Below are 25,095 nucleotides of genomic sequence, written 5' to 3'. Positions count from 1 at the left end.
TTGTGTAAAAGACTTGTGCTAGCTTGTGACGTGTCGTCGTACGGTGTCGAGTGTGTATTACAACAAGCTAAGATTGCGGGGAAGCTGCAACCTGTCGCCTATTCCTCCAGGAGCAAGTCTAAGGCCGAGAGGGCCTACAGTATGATTGAGAAAGAGGCATTAAGAGTGTGTGTTCGGGGTAAAGAAAATGCATCAGTACCTGTTTGGCCTCAATTTTGAGCTGGAAACCGGTCACAAGCCTCACATCCCTGTTCGCTGAAAACAAGGGGATAAATACTAATGCCTCAGCCCGCATACAAAGGTGGGCACTCGCGCTATCGACGTATAACGATACCATCCGCCACAGGCCAGGCACCGAGAACTGTGCGGATGCTCTCAGTTGGCTACCATTGCCCACCACGGGGGTGGAAATGGCGCAGCCTGCAAACTTGTTGATGGTGGCGCAGCCCGCAGAATTGTTGATGGTCATGGAAGCGTTTGAAAATGATAAATCACCTGTCACGGCCTACCAGATTAGGTCTTGGACCAGCCAAGATCCTCTGCTGTCCCTAGTAAAAAAGCTGTGTACTGCATGGGAGCTGGGCCAGCATCCCCATTGAAATGCAAGAGCCAATCAAGCCATTCCAGCGGCGAAAGGACGAGCTGTCCATTCAGGCAGACTGCCTGTTGTGGGGTAGCCGAGTAGTGCTACCAAAAAAGGCCAGGGAGACATTCATCTCAGATCTCCACAGCACGCACCCAGGTATAGTAATGATGAAAGCGATAGCCAGATCCCACATGTGGTGGCCCGGTATCGACTCTGACTTCGAGTCCTGTGTACGATAATGTAGCGTATATGTTCAGTTGAGTAACGCGCCCAGAGAGGCACCACTAAGTTTGTGGTCCTAGCCCTCCAGACCATGGTCGAGGATCCATGTCGATTATGCGGGCCCGTTTCTCGGTAAAATGTTCTTGGTGGTGGTGGATGCTTTTTCAAAATGGATTGAATGTGAAATAATGTCGGGAAGCACCGCCACCGCCACCATTGAATGCCTGAGGGCCATATTTGCCACCCACGGCCTGCCTGACATACTGGCCAGTGACAACGGGCCATGTTTCACCAGTGCCGAATTTAAAGAATGCATGACCCGCAATGGGATCAAACATGTCACCTTGGCCCCGTTTAAACCAGCCTCCAATGGGCAGGCAGAGCGGGCAGTACAAACCATCAAACAGAGCCTTAAATGAGTCACAGAAGGCTCACTCCAAATCCGCCTGTCCCGAGTGCTGCTCAGCTACCACACAAGACCCCACTCGCTCACAGGGGTGCCCCCGGCTGAGCTACTCATGAAAAGGACACTTAAAACCAGACTCTCGCTGGTTCACCCCAACCTGCATGATCAGGTAGAGAGCAAGCGGCATCAACAAAATGTAAACAATGGTGGCGCCACTGTGCCACGGGAAATTGATCTGAATGACCCTGTGTATGTGTTAAACTATGGACATGGTCCCAAGTGGATCACGGGCACGGTGATAGCTCAAGAAGGGAGTAGGGTGTTTGGAGTCAAACTAGACAATGGACAAATTTGCAGAAAGCACCTGGACCAAACGAGGCTGCGGTTCACAGACTGCCCTGAACAACCCATAGCAGACACCGCCTTTTTCGAGCTCACAACACACACCCAAAAGACCAACGATACCACGCCAGACCAGGAAATGGAACCCATCACGCCCAACAGCCCAGCAAGGCCAGGCTCACCTAGCAGCTCTGCAGGGCCAACACACCAGAACAGACATTTGTACCGAGGTGGTCCACCAGGGAAAGAAAGCCTCCCGACCGCCTCACCTTGTAAATAGTTTTCATTTTGACTTTGGGGCGGGGTGATGTTGTGTATCTGTAAAGCATGCACTCCCATGATCCGCTACCAGGGAGCTCATCCCCTGAAGTCCCAAGGGATCCCAGCATCCCTTGGGAGCACTGTATATAAGCCGGCCCCTAAGGCCTGTTCCTCACTCTGGAGTGTCTTATTAAAGACTGAGGTCACTGTTACTTTAACCTCCCTGTGTGCAGCCTCATCTGTGTTAGGAACACAGTAGTCTACATGCAGTTAAAAACAAAATGCAGTTGAAAAAAGAGGCTTCCGGCCTCATTATAATATTTAAATTGATGTACCGCCCCCGGGGATCGGGTTGGTCGTCCGCCCCCCCCCCCCCCCCCGTTCCGCCTCCGTTAAAACCTGAATTGAGCTGGTTGGAGGCAGCATCAGGTCGGAAATCCCATTTTAGCACTAACTCACTTTAACTGCCCTCGCACTCCAAACCCACCCGTTTCTGTCGGGCAAAATTCCAGCCAATAACTCTCATTCCCATTCACATTTTCCTCCCACTTGTTCCAATCTAAATTAGTACCAACGTGCACATGATCACATAATCTTGCTTTCTCAGATTCCCATTGGACCAGCTTGGCTTGCAATCACAAGGCATTGCTCCGCTCAAGTCATGCTTGTTATTCGCTCCATTAGTTGGTCGCATCCACCGTTTCGGTTGCATCACCTGGAATATAAACAGCTTAAGGTTGTGACCTGAGGAAACTGCAATAGTTTGGGCATGGTATGTGGTGCTCGGGCCTTCTCGCATGGGTCAGGACTGGACTGGAATAGTGAGGAACAATTGGGTGTGATTGACTGAGTGAGTTCGGAGGAAGCTGGCATCACAGTAACCTATTCCGCTAGGTCCCGGGGAATTTAAAAAATAACTTCTAGCGGGTACAGTACGGATTTCTGATTTACAGATCATCATTATCATAGGCGATCCCTCGGAATCGAGGAAGACTTGCTTCCACTCTTAAAATGAGTCCTTAGATGGCTGAACAGTCCAATACGAGAGCCACAGTCCCTGCCACAGGTGGGACAGACAGCCGTTGAGGGTAAGGGAGGGTGGGACAGGTTTTCCGCACGTTCCTTCCGCTGCCTGCACTTGTTTTCTGCATGCATTTGGCGACTCGAGGCGCTCAGCGCCCTCCCGGATGCACTTCCTCCACTTAGGGCGGTCTTTGGCCAGGGACTCCCAGGTGTCGGTGGGGATGTTGCACTTTATCAGGGAGGCTTTGAGGGTGTCCTTGTAACGTTTCCTCTGTCCATCTTTGGCTCGTTTTCCATGAAGGAGTTCCGAGTAAAGCGCTTGCTTTGGGAATCTCATGTCTGGCATGCGGACAATGTGGCCTGCCCAGCGGAGCTGATCAAGTGTGGTCAGTGCTACAATGCTGAGGATGTTGGCCTGGTCACGGACGCTAATGTTGGTGTGTCTGTCCTCCCAGGGGCTTTATAGGATCTTGCAGAGGCATCCATCGTTGGTGGTAATTTGGTTGGTGATTTACAGAATGGAATTGTAGACTGCTGGGAATCTGAAATTATAAGATGCACAGTAGGTGGGCCAGAAGGGTGAGGCTTTTTTGGTGGAAACAGTTGGTCTGTGTATTTTGGGTGAACCCCTTGAAACCTTCTTGCAGACTCCTAGTGGGCCGCAGACCCCAGTTTAGCAACTGTTTATTAAGCCAAGGATCCCGTATACTTTTTTAACAGCCTTTCAACTTGTCCTGCCACCTTCAAAGACATGTACATATACCCCCAGGTCTCTCTGTTCTGCCACCTCATGCGCAATGCCACCACCAAACACATCTTCCCTTCCCTTTCAGCATTCCAAAGGGACCATTACTTCTGCAACACTCTGATCCACTTTTCCATCACCCCCAATGCTCCCTTCTCTTCCCACGGCACCTTCCCGTGCAAATGCAGGAGATGCAATGCCTGCCCTTTTATCTCCTCCCTTTCCACTATCTAGGGCCCCAAATACTCCTTCCAGGTGAAACAGCGACTTACTTGTACTTCTTTCAATTTAGTATACTGTATTCACTGCTCATGATGCGGTCTCCTCTACATTGGGAAGACCAAACACAGTTTGTGTGACCACTTTGTGGAATACCTCCGTTCCGTCTACAAGTGTGACCCCGAGCTTCGGCTCGGCTTTCTTTTTAATTCTTCACCCCATTACCACTCTGACCTCTCTGACTTCGGCCTCCTACACTGTTCCAATGAAGCTCAATATAAGCTCGAGGAACAGCATCTCACCTTTCGATTAGGCAATTAACAGCTTTCCAGACTCAAAATTGCGTTCAACAATTTCAGATCATAACCCCTGCTCCCATTTTTTTCCAGACAGCAGCTGTTGGTAATGATTCTGCCATTACCATTTACACCTCCTCCAGACTCATCTTTTGTTTCTTTACTTGTCCCATTACCACACCCTTTTGTCTTGTACCATCATTCCTTTTGCCATTTAATCTCTCCTGCCTTCCACCTATCCCAGACTTTCCCTTTCATTCTTTCCACCCCCAATCCCTTTCCCTGCCTCTATACTTGCTTAAAACATGTTGTTACATCTCTAAATTTATCCCATTCTGATGAAAGGTCATTGAAACAACTGTTTCTCTCTCCACAGATGCTGCCTGACCCACCGATTATTTCCAGCATTTTCTGTTTATATTTCGGATTTCGAGCATCCGCAGTACTTTGCTTTTGATTTATTAACCCATGGCCAAGTGACAATTTTGTCCCAGATTATGGTCTCTCGAAGTTTCCCCACCACCGACGTTAGGCTGACTGGCCTGTAGTTACCTGATTTATCCCTCTCCCCTTTTTTGAATATGTGTGCAGCATTTGCATTTCCTCGGACACCACTCCCATATCTAAGGCGGTTTGGAAGATTTTGGCCAAAGCCTATGTTATTTCCACCCTTACTTCTCTCAGCAATCTGGGATATGTTCCATTTGGATCTGGTGATTTTTCTACTTTGAGCACTGCCAATTAAATCCTGCCCTCATCTGATTTTACATTTGCACGAATAACAGGTATTGTTGGGTAGTCATCAGGAGCAAGATATCTCTTGTTACTTTTTCCTGTTCCCTGGCCTAGGGACACTAAGACCAATTGTATCATCTCTGCTGCTACCCCAGGTGAAATTTGTTAACTCAGCACAGACCATCCTGCTTTGTATAGCTCAATACCTCAGTACTAAATACTCACTAAGCTGTTAAAAAACAGTCAGCAGTAAAGTGTAAATGGATATTTCACTCTTGTCTGTTGCACATAGCAATAATTTTTTGGGATAGAGGAAACATCTTGAAATATAATTGAAAATTAGTTTCAATAAATCTGTGCATAGCTGCAGTTCTTTTATATTTGCTGTTTCTGTTGTTCACAGGTCTTTTTTCTTCTATCATGAGAGAGCAAGCCAACATAACACATGATGGCCCAAAATGGATTGTGCTGGATGGTGATATAGATCCCATGTGGATTGAGTCACTAAACACGGTTATGGATGATAATAAGGTAGATAATGCTTTTATTAGAGAATAGTACATGTGTGTGTTAGGAAGTATCAGTATGATCGAGATAGGCACTCATCTGAAACTATTTCACAAATATGCATGCATATTGTTCTATTCTCTTGTAAAGTTCTGCCTATCACACTGATATTCTAATTAGTTTGATGTATCCCAACTTAATATAATCTTTCCTTTAATTTTTTATATACACTATTAATGCTGCTAAACAAAGTTTTATTAAAAAAAACATCATCTGCTCCTTCAGCAGATGCTGCTTCTGGTTTCTTGCCAAAGATGTCTCCTAACTTCTGTGAAGCCTTTTTTCCATCATTGCAGTGTCCCAAAGGTGCATTAGTTAGCTCTCCTAAAGTGAAAGCTGAGTTTTTCTGCAATTTGTTTTCACTCATTATTACCTTAATGATCTAGGTAAAGAGCTTCTCTTCATGTTCTGTTCAATTAATTTGAACAATGCCATGTTTTATCCTTATTAGCTCCAATAAGACCTAGGTGTATGCCTCAGAACTTATTCCTGTTCTGTGCCATCTTTTAGTATCTTAATTCAGTCTACATGTTTTTTTTTAAATGTATTCCTGTACAAAGCATCCCTGTGAAAAGTGGTACAGTACAGTCTTTTCTCAACTTCCTAAAATAATTGAAGGTTCTGTTCATCAATTTCATCCAGATTGCATTCCTACAGGCGCATAATCTCCAGACCTCTTTCAGTGTAATGAGGAATCACTTGATCTTGATTTATGTCATGCCCTTTGATGGTTCTTAAAAAAAACGATTTCTTTCAATTCTTTAAAGACACAGTCCTTCATCTCTCGCAAAACTATCCAACAGCTACCGTACTTACTTTGGATAGCTACACCTTCAGTCCTTTTTCAATCTTTGACATTCACTATCTCCACTAAATCCCAACTTTGCCTTCATTATCCTGGGTGCCTCCAAGTAACTTGTGCCTAGAAATTAAAGTAGGCCGGAAACCTGCTGGTGCCATTGTGGGTTAAAGTTAGTGACCAGCCGCAATGATAGCGCAGACAGCAGCGGTACTTTGGTGCCGCCTGCTGATTAAGTTTAGTGCAGCGCAAAACCTGTAGTGCAACATTTTTTTTCCGGCAGTAGTCTCAGCAGGAAGCCCAATGTAGCGTAGCTGTAGCATCCCTGGAGCAAGAACAGCGTTGTCTTAAAACAAGGCTGATATTCTAGGCCTTGGTTTCTCCTTTTGTACCAAACACATCTTTTCTCCTCAAAACTCTTAACCCTGATTGAAGTCCAAGTATAGAATCATAGAATAGTACAGTACAGTACAGCCATTCAGCCCATCGAGTTTGCGGCAACTTTTTCGAAGAGCAATCCAGTTAGTCCCACTCCCTCCGCTCTCTCCTTATATCCCAGCAATGTTTTTCTCCTTCAAGTATTTATCGAATTCCCTTTGAAAGCTACTATTGAATCTGTATCCACCACCCTGTCGCTACTGTTGCCACTTACAATCTGAAGAAACATGGGTTGGTCATTTCCACCAGCCACAGTCACTGACCTAGCAGCACGTTCAGCAGGGACAAATGAAGTCAGCTGTCAATGTATCTGTTTCAGAGTAGCTCCAAGACTTGAATACGTAGGGAGGATTTTCCAGCACTTCCACTCCTGGACTGGTAAAAGAAACATGTTATCTGATATGCACTACCATTGTCACTTCTCGCCTCCAATTCTCTTCTTGTGCTGTGATATATTCTTTACGGCATCACAAACACACAGACTACAAGATGGCTCAACAGGAACTTGTCATGTGACCTTGTCAAATGATTCTTTTATTGTTTTTACATCAGGAGTTGCATCCCCACAGTAGTCCACAAGATGGACCAGTAGTCCACTAGATAGAGCTCCATTAGACTTCTCCCTCCTGAATGAAAAAGTAATCATAAAATAATAAAATCATCATCCATAATTTGCATGATAATACACAACAAAAGATATGGACTTATTTTGCCATATTTACAAATCAAACTTAACCACTGGTTTTCTGTCTCGAAGAGGATACCTTCGCTCTCGAACAGAACTTTCCAAATGGTGTCGAATTTAGACTCATTCTAGGCTGAGCCTGAGGAGAGTTTTTCTCCAAGGGCAATCCTTGATTTACATTTGGACTCTTTACTACTTCAGAATGTTTGTCTGCCTGACTCGGACTCAGACTTTAATTCTGACTTTCTCTTAGACTCGTTTCTAATACATCTGTTGTCGGATTTGCTTCTGGTACTCGACTTGTAACAAGACTGTCTGAGAAGTCAGAAATAATCGAATCATTCCAACTTTCAACTTCTTCCACATCTGTAGGTAAAATATGATCAATGTGAACAACCTAACCTTTTCATGATCAAACATCTTGACCAAATAGGTGCGAGGACCACATATTTTCACTATTCATCCTGCTAACCACTTTAACAATTTATGGTGATGGTTTTTCACTCTCACCTACTGATTCAATTTCATACTTCTCTCTCTTACTCTACTTCTATCATGATTCTCTTTATGTCTTAATTGTTTCTCTTCTACTGACTGTGCCAGGTTTGGCTTTAACAACGAGAACCTGATTTATGGCTGTCATTTGAGAAACAACTCTGCCAGTGTATGAGGAATATTATGATAAGTAATTAGAAAAATTGCCAATTTGTGGTCCAACGACAGCTGCCGTTTCCTTGAATTTGCATCCAATATTTGCTTGATGAAGGTTTGTTTGCATGCTGTACTGCACCACTTGAAGCAGGGTGGTATGGTGGAACCTTGGCATGTTTCACACCATTTCTGCTAATGAACTATGAAAATTTTCCTGAACAAAATTGCGGCCCATTATCAGACACTATTTCTTCTGGAAAGCCATATGAAGAAAACGATCTTCGCAAATTATCTATTGTTTTCCTTGTAGTTATTTTCCTCATCGGAAACACCTTTACCCGCTTCGAATGGCTATCAATCACAATGAACAATTGTTGTCCTTCTAGCTCAGCAAAATCTATATGTAACCTTTGCCATACCCTGGGATGCCATTTCCATGGCTGTAATGGTACTGATGGTGGTTTCTTGCTTACCGATTGAAATGTTGTACACTGATTAACGATGTACTCTATGGGCTAAACTTTCCACTTTGTTTGCTAGGGCCCAAAAAATGGACGATGTTCCAGCCTTAGCGATGTTGCAGCCTTCATGATCGCTGGAACATCGCCTATTTTTTGGATCGCGATTTTCGACTCGGAGATAATCCAGCGATGTGAAATGGCGAAGTGATAGCCCAGCGATATCACAATGCCCAGCGATGGCGAAGGGTATGCAATTTATTTTTTTTGGTTGGCCATGTTTTCCCACATTTCGGGAGGTCAGGGGTCATCCACACATGCGCAGAAAGGGGAGAGAGATCGAGAGAGATAGAGATAGGAGGAAGGCAGAGACAGAGAGGTGAGAGGAAAGAAAGAGAGAGAGAGAGAGAAAGAAAGAAAGACAGAGAAATATGTCTGACAGCAATGAAAGTGGAAGAAATGTGGAGACGGGGAAGAAGAGGACCAAACCCTTCTCCGAGGAGGCCCTCATGGTGGAGGTGCACTCCCGCTGGGCCCAATTGACCGGAGGGGGGAATGTGGTGGGAAACCAGCACCACGGGTGTACCGCAGGTTATGGGACGAGATAGCCGAGGTCGTCTCGTCTGCATCCCACGAGCCCAGGGGTTCCGACCAGTGCCGCAAACGCTGGAACAGCCTCATTGCTTCAGCAAGAGTAAGTACGACTTTATAGTTTAATGATGCACTTTCTAAGTATAATAATCATTATAATGGTAATTCTCCTGGATTGAATGTAAGCTTGTTATTCTAACTTATATAACATATATCATCCCCGCTAAGAACTGGACAGGGCCATGAACCAATGCCCGTTTTAAGTCTCTCTGGCTGCTGTCACTTACATAGGTGCTGGTCATAAAAATATCCTAACAATTTGGACTTGAACTTATTTGGGATAACTATCTTGCATCCCACATGATACAATTTTTATCCACTGATAATTCATTCTACGAACGAAGTATGGATGAATATCTTTCTCTGATACCTGGTTTGACCAGCCATTAGCTATGTATTCATACACCTTTGACATAACTGGGTCACGTTTGGTTGCTCTACCAATCTCTTCAACTGTGACTGGCAGCTTATCAATGTACGAAAAATAGGACACTTCTTCCCTATTGGGTGTAACTGGTGATGGGAATGGCAACCTGAACATAGCATCAGCATTACTGTGATCAGCTGATCATCTGTACTCAATGTCATATGTATATGCTAACAAAATCAAAGCCCATCTCTGTATTCGAGCTGCAACTAAGGTTGGAACTGGGGACTTTGGATGGAAGATTGCTGTCAGAGGCTTATGGTCAGTAATGATGGTAAACCTACGACCATACAAGTAATTGTGGAACTTCTTGACCCCAAAAATTAATGCCAAAGCTTCCCTTTCAATCTGCGCATAATTACGCTCACTGGCACTGAGTGCGTGAAGCAAAAGCAATTGGTCACTCCTCCCCATTAAATGGTACATGTGTAATCACTGCCCCAACTCCATACGGAGAGGCATCACATGCTAGCTTGATCTCTTTAGATACGTCATAGTGAACTAATATGGTGTCCTCTACCAATTGGCTTTTACACTCCTTGAATGCTGTGTCGTATTTTTCTGACCACTTCCAATGGACCTGTTTTTTTTAAACAGCTCGTTCAGTGGATGTAACACTGTAGCCAAATTTGGTAGGAACTTCTCATAATAGCTCAAAGGACCCAAAAATGATCAAAGTTCAGTGACATTCTTGGGAGTGGGTGCATTTCCGATTGCATCCAGCTTTCCCTTGGTTAGATGCAAACCATCTTTGTCTACTCTGTGCCCCAAGCATTCCACTGAGTTTTGAAATAACTCACACTTGTGAGCAGTCACTCTTACTCTGTGCTTCTCTAGCCGTTTGAGCACTTCATTCAATACGTTATTATGGTTTGGTGCTGAAATGAGTATGTCATCTAAATAGCATACTACCCCTTTAATGCCTTGCAAAATCTGGTTCATCACCCTTTGGAATATGGCGGGGCGGAAGACACTCCAAATGATAGCCTATTAAATTGATATAGGCCTAGATGAGTATTTAATGTAAAGCATGACATGGACTCCTCATCTAGTTCAAGTTGTAAGTAAGCATTTGTGAGATCTAACATTGAGAAGATCTGACCACCTGTCAGCATTGTGAACAAATCTTCTACATTTGGCAATGTATTGGATAGATTACCGTCTAGAACCTGGTTTATGATTACTTTATAATCACCACATAACCTTACCTTACCATCTGACTTAGGTACAACAATAATGGGTGTAGCCCTATTACTTAGATCTATCTTAGAGATAATGTTTTCAGTCTCTCTTCTTGAGTTCTTGCTCAACTTTCTCCTCGAGCGCATCTGGTACGGGACGTGGCTTGCAGTAAACTGGTCTAGCTCTGACACTCGCCTTGAAACCTTGGATCGGACTGCCTGTTTCGCGGAACACCTTTGGACACTGTTTGATGACATCATCCTTCGATGCAAATCTAATTTCAACACGAAAAATCTCACTCCAATCCAGCTTCAGTGATCCCAACCAATTTCTACCTATTAAGGCAGGCTTCTCGCCTGACACTACTATGAGAGACAAGCTTTGAAACTAATCCTTGTATTTTACCGGTACGGTGATACGTCCTACCACAGGGATTTGCTCTCCTGAGTAGCCTCGCAGCTCTATCTTCGACTTCTCCAGTGGAAAATCACTCAACTTGTCGAGATGTAACGATTCCGGTACTACACTCACGGATGCACCAGTGTCGATTTCCATGGGTATCCTGGTTCCTGCAACGTCTACTTGGATAACGATACTTCACAAATTGCTGTTAGATACCCTCGTGTTCCTGATGACATTTATCTCCAGAACTTTCTCGTCCTGTTGCTTCTCTTGAATGCTATGTAGTCTCTGGCGTTTTCCACTTCTAGCATTGAAAGTTGGTTTATTCTTCAGTTGGCATGCCTTTGCAAGATGCTCAGTTTTCTTGTAGAAGAAACACTCTGCCTTCACATATGGACAACTTTGAGCAAAGTGCTGTCCCAGACACTGATAGCACGACTTCAATGCGCTGTTACCTTGGCCAGTTGCTGAGGTCTTGGGGCCCAACTGCCTTTAACTTCTAACATGCAGACGATTCACCTCGGTTGTCTGATGACTGGAAATGGTGCGAAATTCTCTGGAGTATTGATCGGCCATATCTATTGACATAGCTGTCTGACAAGTTAAATCAAAAGTCAAGTTAGAGGTTGTCAACAACTTTCTTCTGATTGCTTCATTGCTCATCCCACAAACGGTCACGCAATGCTCGATCCTGAAAGTTTCAGAAATGACAGTGAATGGATAGCTTTTTTAAAGCTGCAATGTACTCACTGATACTCTCATCATTCAACTGATTTTGTGTTCCAAAATTATAACTTTCAGCAAATCCAGGGGCTCAGGACTGTAGTGTTAATCTCCGTCAGGTGCGTGGCCTTCGGCTTGACGGGAACAAGCATATTTTTCAGGGTTTCATACATCTCGGGGTCTGCTTCAGTCAGGAAAATAGTGTGTTTTCTTTCTAAAATCCCCCGGTTACGGTTTTCATCATCGGGGACTTTGATGATGCTGTTTGAGGTGAAAAACATTTCTAGCCACTCCACATATGCTCCGAGAGCCTCTCGTTCATGATGGAACTCGCCCGAGTGCCCTATTATTCCCAGAGGTGTGGCCATCTGGACTCTGGCAATGTTGACAGTGTGTGTAAAATTTACCTTGGATTTTTAGTTGTGCTGCAAAACAAAGAACCTCTCAAAGTCTCTCTGTTTGGCTGAAATCATCTAGCAACAAAAATTTCAGCTGGAGAATCCGATTATTCTATCCTCATTGCCAATGTGATATATTCTTTACGACATCACAAACACACAGACTACAAGATGGCTTTACAGGAACTTGTCATGTGACCTTGTCACGTGATCCTTTTAGTGTATTTACGTCAGGAGTTGCATTTCCACAGTAGTCCACCAGGTGGAGCAGTAGTCCACTAGATGGAACTGTATTACATGTGCAACCTTTCTTGTCTTTATTTTATCGATGCTGCTATGGTCACCGCTACTCTGAATTTTCTCCCTTGTTTTTCCAAACTGTAGAGGTACTATCCTACACATATTTTTCCTCCTTATTCCCATTGCATGTAAATTCAGACTCATTGCACAGCTTCCTCCTCTTACTCATTTTTTAAGGTACCTCAGAACTGTGCACATCCATTCCTCCTTCAATCTTTTGTTTCTCCAACAATCTTTTGTTTTTAAACCCAAGCTTGGCATCATCTAACTGTTACTTCCTGATTTAATTAATCTCTTTTACTATTTCCAACCTGTCCTGTTGTGTAGGCCTTGGCCATACATCCTAGTTTCTCAATAATAAAAAAAATCCTAAGAGTTACAAAGTTTCCATTTTAATGCTAGAGTCTTAGAACGTGCCCTTCAGCAAATCCACATGGTAGTTGTAATGCTAATGCTAAAATTTGTTGCCCTGTACTAAATTTAGAACTTTGCTGAGCTGATCTCTCTCCAGACCATTGGTGTTCATAGAATCGTCCTAGTTACAGTGCAGAAGGAGGCTGTTCCAGTACTAACTCTTAAAATATTTTACTTTAATCTTAATTCCATCCCGTTTCCTTATATTCTTTTATATTATTTATTTTCCAGTATTTCTCTAAATCCCCTTTTAATGACATAGTCGCTGCCCTGATAGCCACTTTCAGTAGCATTCTATGTTCTAACCCTCTGTATGAAAAAAAAACTTTTAACTTTACCCTTTGTTCTTCTGGCGATAATCCTGAGTTCATGCCTACCTAGTTATTGATTCACCAACCACTGGAAGCAATCTTTCACTATTTACCCTCTTCATAATCTTGAAACCTCTACTGGATCTCTTAACCTTTGTTTCAGTGAAAAAAGCCCCAATTTTTCAAGCTTGTCTTTACAACTATAACCTCTCATTCTTGATGTCATTTACTGAATCTTCACTTTACTCTTTCCATGTTTCTAATTACCTTACCGGAACTGTCCAATACTCCAACAGTGGTCTAACTAATGTTTTGTATGAGTTCAATATCACTTCCATACATCTTTATTCAGGCCCCCAAATATAAAACCAAGAATCCCATTTGCCCTTTTTTGGCCTCTTCTACCTGAACTCCAACCGTTAAAGATCAATGGGATAAATTTTTGACTTCACCCCCAGGACTGTGGCCTGGCAAGTTGGATCTTTTGCTCATTGTAGAATCATTCTATTGGTCATTCTATTGATAATGGAATGAAAATTGAATAGGTTCTACAATGAGATGGTGATCCAACCAGCTTGACAAAAATCTATCCCTATGATCTGCATCCTAAGAGCCCTCTGTTCCTCTACTTTGTTAAGAGTCTTGGGAAGATGAATTTTTCTTTGTTATCTGTCTGGGGTTTCCACAGCTCTCCCTTAGTTGATAAGTCACCTATTCTTTTGGGGGAGAAATATATGAATTTAAAACTTGAAATAAAAGCTTCTAACTATTTTTCTGTTGTAAATTGTATTCTATGTACTAATATTAACTTTTGAACACCATTTTTTGATATTTGCATGCAGGTCCTGACACTTGCCAGCAACGAACGTATTCCACTTAATCCTTCCATGCGCCTTTTGTTTGAGATAAGCCATTTAAAAACAGCTACACCGGCCACTGTTTCCAGAGCGGGCATTTTATATATTAATCCTCAGGACTTGGGCTGGAATCCGTGAGTTGCTGATTTTATTGGTGTTGGTAATAACACAATGACTGAATTATTTGCATTAGACCGTTTAGCAGTTGATGCTTGCATGCTTGCTTGCTTGTATCAGCCGTGGTTCAGTTGGTAGCTATCCCTGAGTCAGGAGATTGTGGGTTCAAGTCCCACTCTAGAGACTTAAGCTGATACTCCAGAACACTTTGTCTAACACACTGGGGAAATGCTGCACTGTCAGAGATGCCATCTTTTTTATGCCAGCTGTGGCTCAGTTGGTAGCACCCTCGCCTCTGAGTCAGAAGAATGTGGGTTCAAGTTCAACTCTAGAGACTTGAGCACAAAAATCTAGGTTGACACTCCAGTGAAGTACTGAGGGAGTGTTGCACTGTCGGAGGTGCCATCTTTAGGATAAGACCCCGTCTTCATCCTTCTCCCTGGCAACTGTCTGAGGCTGAACCAGACTGTTCACAACAATGGAGTCCTAATTGACCCTAAGCTGAGCTTCCAACCTCATATCCTCTCCATCACCAAGCCTATTTCTACCTCCGTAACATCACCCATCTCAAACTCTACCTCAGGTCATGTTCTGCTGAAACCCTCAACCATGCCTTTACCACTGGGCTTGACTATTGAAATATTTTCCTGACCGATCTCCCACCTTGAACCCACCATAAACTTGAGCTGATCAAAAATTTTGCTGCTCGTATCCTAATCCACCCCAAATCCTGATCACCTATCACCCCTGTGCTCTCTGACCTACGTTGGCTCCCGGTCCTGCAATGCCTCAGTTTAAAAATGTTCAGCCTTATTTTCAAATCCCTCCATGGCCTCGCCCCTCCCTATCTCTGTAACCTCCTCCAGCCCTACAACCCTCTTAGGTCTCTGCATCCTCCAATTCTGGACTCGTGAGCATTCCCGATTTTCACTGCTCCATCATTGGCGATGTACAATCAGCTGCCTAGCCCTAAGTTCTGGAATTCCCTACTTAAACTTTCCACCTCTCTACCTTGAAGATGCTCCTTAAAACCTACCTCTTTAACTAAGCTTTTGGTCACCTGTCCTAATATGTTCTCGTGTGGCTCGGTGTCAATTTTTTAAATTAAAGCACCTGTGACGTGCCTTGGGACGATTTACTACAATAAAGCGTTATATAAATGCAAGTTGTTGTGGTTGTTGATGTCGCCATACGGCAACATATAGATGAGGAAGAGAAGTGGGCCTTAGGGGACTCTGGAGGAATAGTGTGCTGGTCGGAAAAGAATGATCCGATAGCTAAGAGTGGAACTAAGTGACTGAGCCCGACAACAGAGGAGAGGCACTGGAGGAGGTTGATGTGGTTGACCGTGTCAAAGGCTGCAGAGAGGTCAAGGAGGATAAGCAAGGAAAATGTACCATGGTCACAATCACAGAGGATGTCATTCGTGACTTTGGTTAGATCCAATACAGTGATGTAGCAGGATCGGAAACCTGATTGAGAGAGGTTCAAACCTGGAGTTGCAGAAAAGATGGGCAAGGATTTCAAAACTGATCTCATCACCCCCTCCTCAAAAATCACACCCTTGACTCCTCTGCCTTTGCAAACTCCTGCCCTATCTCCAACATCCCTTTCCTTTCCAGTGTTCTTAAATGTGTCCCTTTGTTGAGGACATTGGAAAAGCTGACAAGTCGTCCCCCCTCCCCACCACCACCCAGAAGAGGAATCTGGATGTCCTCTCATCTTGTGTCAGGAAACAGCTTTAAAATGTAAAAGAAAACACCCCTAATCTCCCCCCATCCAGGCGTCGATCACTTCCTGGACCTCCTTCCACCACGATCAGTCAGGACTTAGGAGACCTTATCGATAGTCTTTTAGGTGCAAGCAGAGGCTCTGCCCCCACAACGCCATAAAGGAAACCTTCACTTAAGGCAGGGACATGTCATACCTGGATTCCAGGCAAATATCCAGCCATTCTGGCAGGCTCCTGTGTAATTCCAGGATCTTCTGTTTACTTTTTCTGAAAAAAACATTGCATGCAGCCATAACTTTGTGACTCTTCATGCATAGATATGTGACGAGCTGGATTGACACGAGAATCTACCAATCGGAAAAAACAAACCTGACCATTCTCTTCGATAAATATGTTCCTTCGTGTCTGGAGCAGCTGCGATCTTCTATTAAAACCATCACCCCCATTCCTGAAAACAGCATGGTGCAGGTAATCATCACATCTACTCTCTCCCATGATCTGCCTCTGGAGGTTGCAGGTTTTCATAAGTCACTTAAATAAAATAAAATTACAGCTGCTGTTGATAACTTAAAATAGAATTATTTCAAATCATTTCACTACAAAAACTTTTCACTCTTTCAATATTTTTACTGAGGGGACATAATCAATAAATAGAGGAGCATGCATAAGGAGTCTCAGCTGTTGGGAGCACAGAGCAGAAATTTGGATGCAGCTGCACATGATTTTCCAACCATTTAAAATAATGGCCAGAAATATGTATCCAGCATATACCCAAACTTCTGTTGTGTACTACCAGAGGGTGAGAACATAAGAACATGAGAAATAGGAGCAGGAGTAGGCCACCTGGCCCCTCGAGCCTGCTCCGCCATTTAATAAGATCATGGCTGATCCGATCATGGACTCAGCTCCACTTCCCTGCCCACTTCCCATAACCCTTTATTCCCTTATCGCTTAAAAATCTGTCTATCTCCGCCTTAAATATATTCAATGACCCAGCCTCCACAGCTCTCTGGGGCAGAGAATTCCATAGATTTACAACCCTCTGAGAGAAGAAATTCCTCCTCATCTCAGTTTTAAATAGGCGACCCCTTATTCTGAGACTATGTCCCCTAGTTTTAGTTTCCCCTATGAGTGGAAATATCCTCTCTGCATCCACCTTGTCGAGCCCCCTCATTATCTTATACATTTCGATAAGATCACCTCTCATTCTTCTGAACTCCAATGAGTATAGGTCCAACCTGCTCAACCTTTCTTCACAAATCCACCCCCTCATCCCCGGAATCAACCTCAGTTCCCCGGTGTCAGCATGCAGTCGGAAAGTTAAGTCATTTGATGAAATTCCAGGTGAGTCTCTTAAGAGATTGCCAGTAAATATATCCATCAATTTAAATGCAGATACTTTCAGATAGATTTTCGTCTGTGGCCTTGGGAACCTTAGACCTCCCCCTGTTCCTCTGCTTTGAGGAAGAGGAGCCAGAAAATTAGGAGGACCTGCAGGGATGCCTGAATTAACAGGCATTCTGTGTAACTTCTGGCTCTCGACTTGTTGGTGTTCACCCTTTCCTGTCTGCAGATACTTCGCTGTGACCCATTGACAATGCTTTAGAAGGCCGTGCCTTTCTCACAATGTAGTAACTAATTTGTGCCAGACATTAGGCAACTGTAGTTATATCTAATAAGGGAAACCTCCAGCTTACTAAGATCAAAGCCCGCTGCCTAATGAGTTCTCCCATCACAGTCCCCATTTGGCAACAAACTCAACTCGGTTGCTAGCTGACATTGAACCCTCCACAACTTTCAAGGCTTTCATTTGGAGATCATGCAGGCTTTTCGCCCACCTTGATAGGCAACCTACCTCAGGGGAGAGTGGAAAATCTCGTGCTGCTACAACTCTAGAAAGTGTAACAATAAAGATTGAAAGTCAAAGTTTGAGACTGGTGCTTCTTCAGAACAACAAACCCACAGTTTTAAAAACTCAGTTGAGGTGTTACTGGCCGTAATCTGGCTTTACGGCCCTGAGGGAAGAAGGTCTGTGAAGGGCATGATCAGACCCAGGGAAGGAGATTCGCAGGGAAGGAATATCTTCTGATAGCTGGATTGTATTCAATACTTTGGTTGAGTATAAAAGCTTGCATTTTGGTTTGTATAGTTCTCTCTGGTACCATTCCCATGCGGATGGTCTTCACACATGAACCTGGACATTGAGTGTTAGTAGGATTTTCAGTCATGGGATTAATTTCTACCAACTCTGTCTTTGTCTTCACCCACTACTCACACATGTGCTTCCGGCAAAGGTCAGTAGGGTAGATTTTGATTTTGTGCGATAGCGTAAAACGGGTGATAGTGAATCGGCAGCCTGTTTTACATCAATGGAAATAAAAATCAGAAGAGAAATAAACAGGCTGCCAATTCACTTTCGCCCCTTTTATACTATGGCACTAAGTCAAAATCTTTCCCTATAGATCAAGAGCTCGTGTTGGGAAACTGAGACCTGTGTACCACACTGACCGCTATTTTGGCTGATTCAGCACAGAGCAGAGGTTAACTTAGTCTAGAAGGCTGTGTGCCACAATGTGTGATACATTCACCCGGTGAGCTGTGGGGGGGCGGGGGGTGGAACGGAGGGAACTACTCTGTTTTGATCATTTTTCTGTGCTTTTCTAATCATGTTATTACCATTTAGACCCTTTGCTCACTTTTGGAATGTCTCCTGACTCCAAAGAATGTGCCTCCTGATTCTCCACGAGAACTTTATGAGCTTTATTTTGTCTTTGCCTGCATCTGGGCCTTCGGTGGAGCAGTATATCAAGATCAGGTTGGTTCTTGCCTTTTCTAGATATGACTCTTTTATGTTTACATTATTGAAAAGTGGCTATGACCATTAGAGTTTTATGTGCCTGTTACGCTGTGAGGTGTTTTCACCAACAAGAGAAATAGATGTAAAAACAGAACAGTCTGGAAATACTCAGCAGGTCAGGCAGCATCTGTGGAGAAAGAAACAGTTAATGTTTCAGGTCAACTTTCTGTTTTTACTTCAGATTTCCAGCATCTGCAGTATTTTGCTTTTGTAAGAGAAATAGATGGTTGCTGTGGTATAAAACATGGCCACCATCAGACATCCTCCACTTGTACACACTGACACTGACTACAGTCAGTTTTCACAGGACACACAAGGGTTTCCTGTTAACATGGATGTAAATGACTACTATCTTGGCATCGTTTTTTGGTGTTTTGTTTAGAGTACATTGAATTACAATGCTTTCCTGAGAACTGATTTTGGCTTTTGAATGTAAAATAGAGATCTTATATTGATAAGAAAGGTTCAAATATAATGTGGGAGTTATGAAATCCTGCACTTGTATTAATGTATAGTAAAACTTGCCTTAAGAACTATTCATTTATAGAGAAAGCCTGGGGAAAACATTCCTCCATTGTGTTTTTTTGTAAAGCAGAGCATTTGAGGAGGAATGCAAACCAATAACAGAGCCTGATGATTTTCGGTCCATGCCCAATTGTCAGCTTTGCATTCTGCCCTGGTGATTATTTACAGCCAAGTGGAGTATTGGTAAATCTGCCATCAACTGTTTATAGAAATTACCCAGTATCAGTAATTACAATTAGTTCCCAAGGAACAGTAGCCCAGAACCCTCGGGATCTTGGGAATGACAGGAATGACCAGAGTACAGGGGGGTGATAGATGTTGTCTTGTTCATCACGCACCACCTGAAATGAATGCCTTCTACTGCATCAATGTGAAGCTTGTGTGTGACCACTATCAGTGCATTATGAAAGTCACTTCTAGATTTCCAGGTTGCACACATGGGTAGGGATTTGCATCTGGACTCATTTTCAGAGGATTGCCAGGAATTGCTCCTCGGTCTCATCTACATATTCAAGGTGAGCTGTCAGCACCAATCGTGTCTACACAGGCAGCTCTCCCCACGAGAAAAGTCAATTTCAGGGTGTCTGCCTTGCTGGTAGCAGCCCTGAGGTAAGTTCTAGATTTAGGGGTTGGAGTAGGGGGAGAGGTTGCAGTGGGCGGGGGGGGGGGGGGGCAGGGGTGCGAGGGCAGTTGCCAGGACTGTGGAATTGGGAGGAGCACTCCTAGCTCCATGGCAAGATTTTGTTCCAAAAAATACTAAACTGTAGTTGGCTGTCGCAGGGGCCACTAAAGAATCTTCAGCGAGGCAGGCCCGAAGCCTGTCCTGCTTATCCGTAACAAATATTACCCAGGAGTCCTTCAACAGGTGTTAGATCCCTAATTAACATAGTCAAGGAGTCTATTATCAAATGTTGTCCGAGACGCCTAAAAAATGGTGCCACAAATTTGGCAGTGAGCCCAATGTCTGTGCAGATTGGGCACATGTCGTCCCACTGCTAAATTGGCATGCTTTGCACCCATTTTACACCCAAAAACGGGCACAACCCATCTCAATTTCTGCTCCATGCTGCCTTAGTTTTACAGCAGTCTTCCATTCCACATCAGTTTTAAAGTTCCCAGGCAGTGAAAGGCTGGTTTGTGGGAGTCAAGGATATCCATTGCTGCCTTGCCTTATGACTCCTCAGTGACATTCAAAGCCATGCACTGGTATAACAAGGCCATGTCTCCATCAGCACTATCATTGAGAATTTAATTCAAATTCTGAAGCAGCACTTTTGATGCTGGGACAGGTTGGCGACATTCTGCAGTCCAAGCCTGCCAAGTGTCCAGGATCATCATGGTATGTTGCATTCTGCACAATCATGTCATAGAAAGAGGCATCCACTTGGAGGAGCTACGACAGGAACTTGCTGAAGAGGAATGGAAGAAGGAGGCCCAGGTGGCTGGAAAAAGTACATGATGTTGCCTCACAAGGCTGTTTACCAGCTGTCAGTGAGATTCGGCAGATACTAATTTAGTTCACTTACCAAATCCAAGCAGCGCTCAAGTCACATTGGCACAAATATGGTGCGATTCGATGCGTAGAAAGTTTGGGCAATGATCTTGATTAAAAGGCTCGATTGTGTATTTTTTTGTTAACTTATGGTTTCAATACATATTTTCAAATTGATACAGTTCATAGAATCATAGGAATTTACAGCACAGAACGCGGCCATTCAGCACATCGTGTCCATGCCGGCCGACAAAGAGCCATCCAGTCTAATCCCACTTTCCTTCAAGTGCATATCCAAGTACTTTTTAAATGCTATGAGGGTTTCCGCATCTATCACCATTTCAGGCAGTGAGTTCTAAACCCATACCACCCTCTGGGTGAAAAGATTTCTCCTCGAATCCCCTCTGAACATCCTACCACTTACTTTAAATCTATGCCCCCTGGTCATCTTTCCTGTGAATGTGACCAGAATTACACGCAGTATTCAAGCTGTGGCCTAACTAGCTTTTTTATACAGTTCAAGCATAACCTCCCTGCTCTTATATTCTATGCCTCGGCTAATAAAGGCAAGTATCCCATATGCCTTCTTAACCACCTTAACTACCTGGCCTGCTACCTTCAGGAATCTGTGGACATGCACTCCAAGGTCCCTCTCTTCCTCTACACTTCTCAGTGTCCTACCATTATGAATTCCCTTGCCTTGTTAGCCCTCCCCAAATGCATTAACTCACATTTCTCCGGATTGAATTCCATTTGCCACTGTTCTGCCCACCTGAATAGTTCATTGATATCTTCCTGCAGTCTACAGCTTTCTTCTTCATTGTCAACAACATGGCCAATTTTTGAATCATCTGCCAAAGTCTTAATCATACCCCCTACATTCAAGTCTAAATCATTGATATATACAACAAAACGCAAGGGATCTAGTACTGAGCGCCGCGGAACTGTACTGGAAATAGCCTTCCAGTCATAAAAGTTAAGGGCTGTGTTTGGTGTTATTGGTCTTGAATTCGCAATCCCAACATCTATGCCGGGCTCATATCCAGTAGTGCTTTTCTAGTGCTAGTCCCACCAGAGTATGCGAGATCAGTTGGAAGATAACTCTTCTGTGATCCACGCCACTATAGGTGCATCTCGGGCACCTACCAGCCCACACAGGCAACAAACTCCGGTTTGTAGCTGTTTGACAAGTAAGAATGCCTGGTTCCCCACACAGGGAAATGTTTTTTCATACTCTTTCAACTCCCCGTGTAAGGGAGTGTATAATTTTTAAATGACCAGTTCTTTGGAGGTCCGAGCCATTTCCCTGCCTGGCATCCCTGTTCTGTGGAGCTCACTTGCCCTCTTGTAGACCAGTGCACCTCACCTCACTGGGCCTTCAACCTTGCCCTGGGTCCCACTGAGGTCAAGGAAGAAGGAACTCCTAAGATAGGGTTCCCATGCCCTCGCTCCCATCCTGGCTAAAAGGTGACCATATTTGGTGTAGGTGGGGTTCTGCCCCAGACAAGGTCTCCAGCAAAGGCTGGCACCAGGCCTGACTGGGTCCTGGCCCATGTTCAGGGCCTTTCGCTGCATTCCTGCCAATTTGGAGCCATTGTCCTGTTAAGATTTCTGTGACGCAGAATAATTTATTCTAATATATTTTTAGAATTCTAAATGAGCCTTGCATAATGTTAGTTAAGGGCTGTGTTTGTTAGTTTTATGGTACATGTAAAGGCATGTAAAGGCAGCAGCACTCAGGTAGTAAATTAGACTGTATGATACACTAAATGTGATTGTTGATTTCTTTTTCAGCTGGTCGATTATCGTGCTGAATTCAGCCATTGGTGGTGCAAAGAAATTAAAGTTGTTAAACTTCCATCTCAGGGCACTGTCTTTGATTATTACCTTGATCCTGATACAAAAAAATTCAGCCTTTGGTCTGAAAAGGTCCCAGCGTTTGAAATGGAAGCAGATAATCCTTTTCAAGTAAGTGAACTGATGCCTATTCAGATGAAAAGGAAAAAAACTGCAAATGCTAGAAATCTCAAAATAGATGGACTTAGACAGCGGGCCCATCAGCAGCTGGAAAGAAAACGCAGGTTAACATTTCAGATGTAAAACCATACAGATAGATTCAAAACTAATTGTGAAATTATAGATATTGAAAAATCTATTATAAACATGTAAAATTCTAACGTTCTCAGGCCATGCCCCCAAACTCTCTCATGCAGTGGGCACAGGTTGAAAATTGGTGTCCGACCTCATGTAACCAATTTGCAGGGCACCTAATTTGCAATTGGCTGAATTTGGGCCAAAAGTGTGGCTGTGCTATGGACAAGGACATCCTCATTTCAACAGTTGAATCCCCTCATTACAGGTCCCACGCCGATATTTATGTTTTCGAGCGAGGTTACACCCAAATGGCACACTTAGCCCAAAAAATAGACACGGGAGCATCCTCGGACTTTGCCAGTTTAAATAGGCATCTTAAAGTGTTTCATTTCAAGGTGATATTATTTTGTTGCATTTTTATTTCCCTCATACTGCAATTTGCTCCAATGCATTAGTTAGTTTACGCATATGGTTTATTTTTTTCCTTGCCAATAGTTTTCTTTGTTATTCTTTATCATTGCTGGTTTTGAAAGTGCACCATACAGAAAGATGACGGAGAGGAGTCCATGAAGGGCCAAGAAATGCAAGTTCCAAATTCCTTTCCGCATTTAGGTCACACGTATCACTGTCCGGGACCTGAATTGGACATGCGCCACAGCAGGTAGTCTGCAATGCACATATGCATAAAGCAAATGACAAGTGTTGTTTGCAAGGAATAACATCTTCATTACTTTTCCTGTGGAAAAGAGACATCCATGTGTCAGGACATCCAGCTTCACTGAAAGGCATGGTAGATAGCAACAATGTGAGCGTCAGGCCTCTTCACATCAATAGATGGACTATAATGAACAGAAAAGATTTGCACTCAGTCGCTGCACAGTTGGTATCACTGAAATAATATTATGCATGCTGTGGTGAAGGTGTCATGTATGTACATTCTGTTTGTAGCCACCAGATGGCGTCATTGTTGGAGGCCACTGAGCAGCACCCACATGGTGCTGCTCAGGTATAAAAGACCAGCCATTTTGAGAGTCAGGCATTTGGGCCTAAGTAAAGCAGAAGCAAGGTTGTAAACAGTACTCAGTTTGAACCTTTATTGCATACATAACATTTGGCGACGAGAATATAAGAACCTTTGTTTGCAAAATGAGCACGATTGGATTTTTAGAGCGATTCGTGGAGGGAGAAGATTGGGCAGACTTTGTGAGCCGTTTGAACCAGTACTGCGTGACCAACAAAATGAAGGGGGTTGACGATGCAGATCGGCGCCGGGCCATGTTCCTCACTGTATGCAGTTCAAAGGTCTACGGTCTGATAAAGAATCTACTCATGCCAAGTGAAAACGTATGAGGAGTTGTGTACATTGGTATGGGAGCACCTCAATCCAGACGATGGCATCATCATCTCAAGATACAGGTTTTATACATACGTTTGGTCCAAGTCAGCATGGATATGCTTGACAAATCTTCTAGAATGTTTTGAAGATGTAACTAGTAGAGTGGACAAGGGAGAACCAATGGATGTGGTGCATTTAGACTTTCAAAAGGCTTTTGACAAGGTCCCATACAAGAGAGTAATTTGCAAAATTAAAGCACATAGTATTGGGGGTAATGTATTGACATGGATAGAGAACTGGTTGGCAGACAGGAAGCAAAGAGTAGGAATAAACGGGTCCTTTTCAGAATGGCAGGCAGTGACTAGTGGGGTACCGCAAGGTTCAGTGCTGAGACCCCAGCTATTTACAATATACATTAATGATTTGGACGAAGGAATTGAATGTAATATCTCCAAGTTTGCAGATGACACTAAGCTGGGTGGCAGTGTGAGCTGTGAGGAGGATGCTAAGAGGCTGCAGGGTGACTTGCATAGGTTAGGTGAGTGGGCAAATGCATGGCAGATGCAGTATAATGTAGATAAATGTGAGGTTATTCACTTTGGTGGCAAAAACAGAGAGGCAGAATACTATCTGAATGGTGACAAATTAGGAAAAGGAGAGGTGCAACGAGACCTGGGTGTCATGGTACATCTGTCATTGAAAGTTGGCATGCAGGTACAGCAGGCGGTGAAGAAGGCAAATGGCATGTTGGCCTTCTTGGCGAGAGGATTTGAGTATAGGAGCAGGGAGGTCTTATTGCAGTTGTACAGGGCCTTGGTGAGACCACACCTTGAATATTGTGTAC

At 43.7% G+C, this 25,095-nt stretch overlaps 1 protein-coding gene across 1 annotated transcript in view; it reads left to right on the top strand.

The window, feature by feature from the left end:
- The window catches only part of LOC139264459 (dynein axonemal heavy chain 11-like), a 679,414-nt gene that overhangs the window by 370,407 nt on the left and 283,912 nt on the right, over nt 1-25,095 (top strand). Inside the window, exons 41-45 of the mRNA XM_070880970.1 lie at nt 5,239-5,366; nt 14,084-14,232; nt 16,265-16,415; nt 18,631-18,762; nt 22,616-22,789. Of these exons, the coding sequence (XP_070737071.1) occupies nt 5,239-5,366; nt 14,084-14,232; nt 16,265-16,415; nt 18,631-18,762; nt 22,616-22,789 (734 nt within the window). The remainder of the gene's footprint in view (nt 1-5,238; nt 5,367-14,083; nt 14,233-16,264; nt 16,416-18,630; nt 18,763-22,615; nt 22,790-25,095) is intronic.

The sequence above is a fragment of the Pristiophorus japonicus genome, chromosome 5, assembly GCF_044704955.1.
Source record: "Pristiophorus japonicus isolate sPriJap1 chromosome 5, sPriJap1.hap1, whole genome shotgun sequence".
NCBI classification, from domain to species: Eukaryota; Metazoa; Chordata; class Chondrichthyes; family Pristiophoridae; genus Pristiophorus; species Pristiophorus japonicus.
This window is presented reverse-complemented; position numbering and strand designations above follow the sequence as displayed.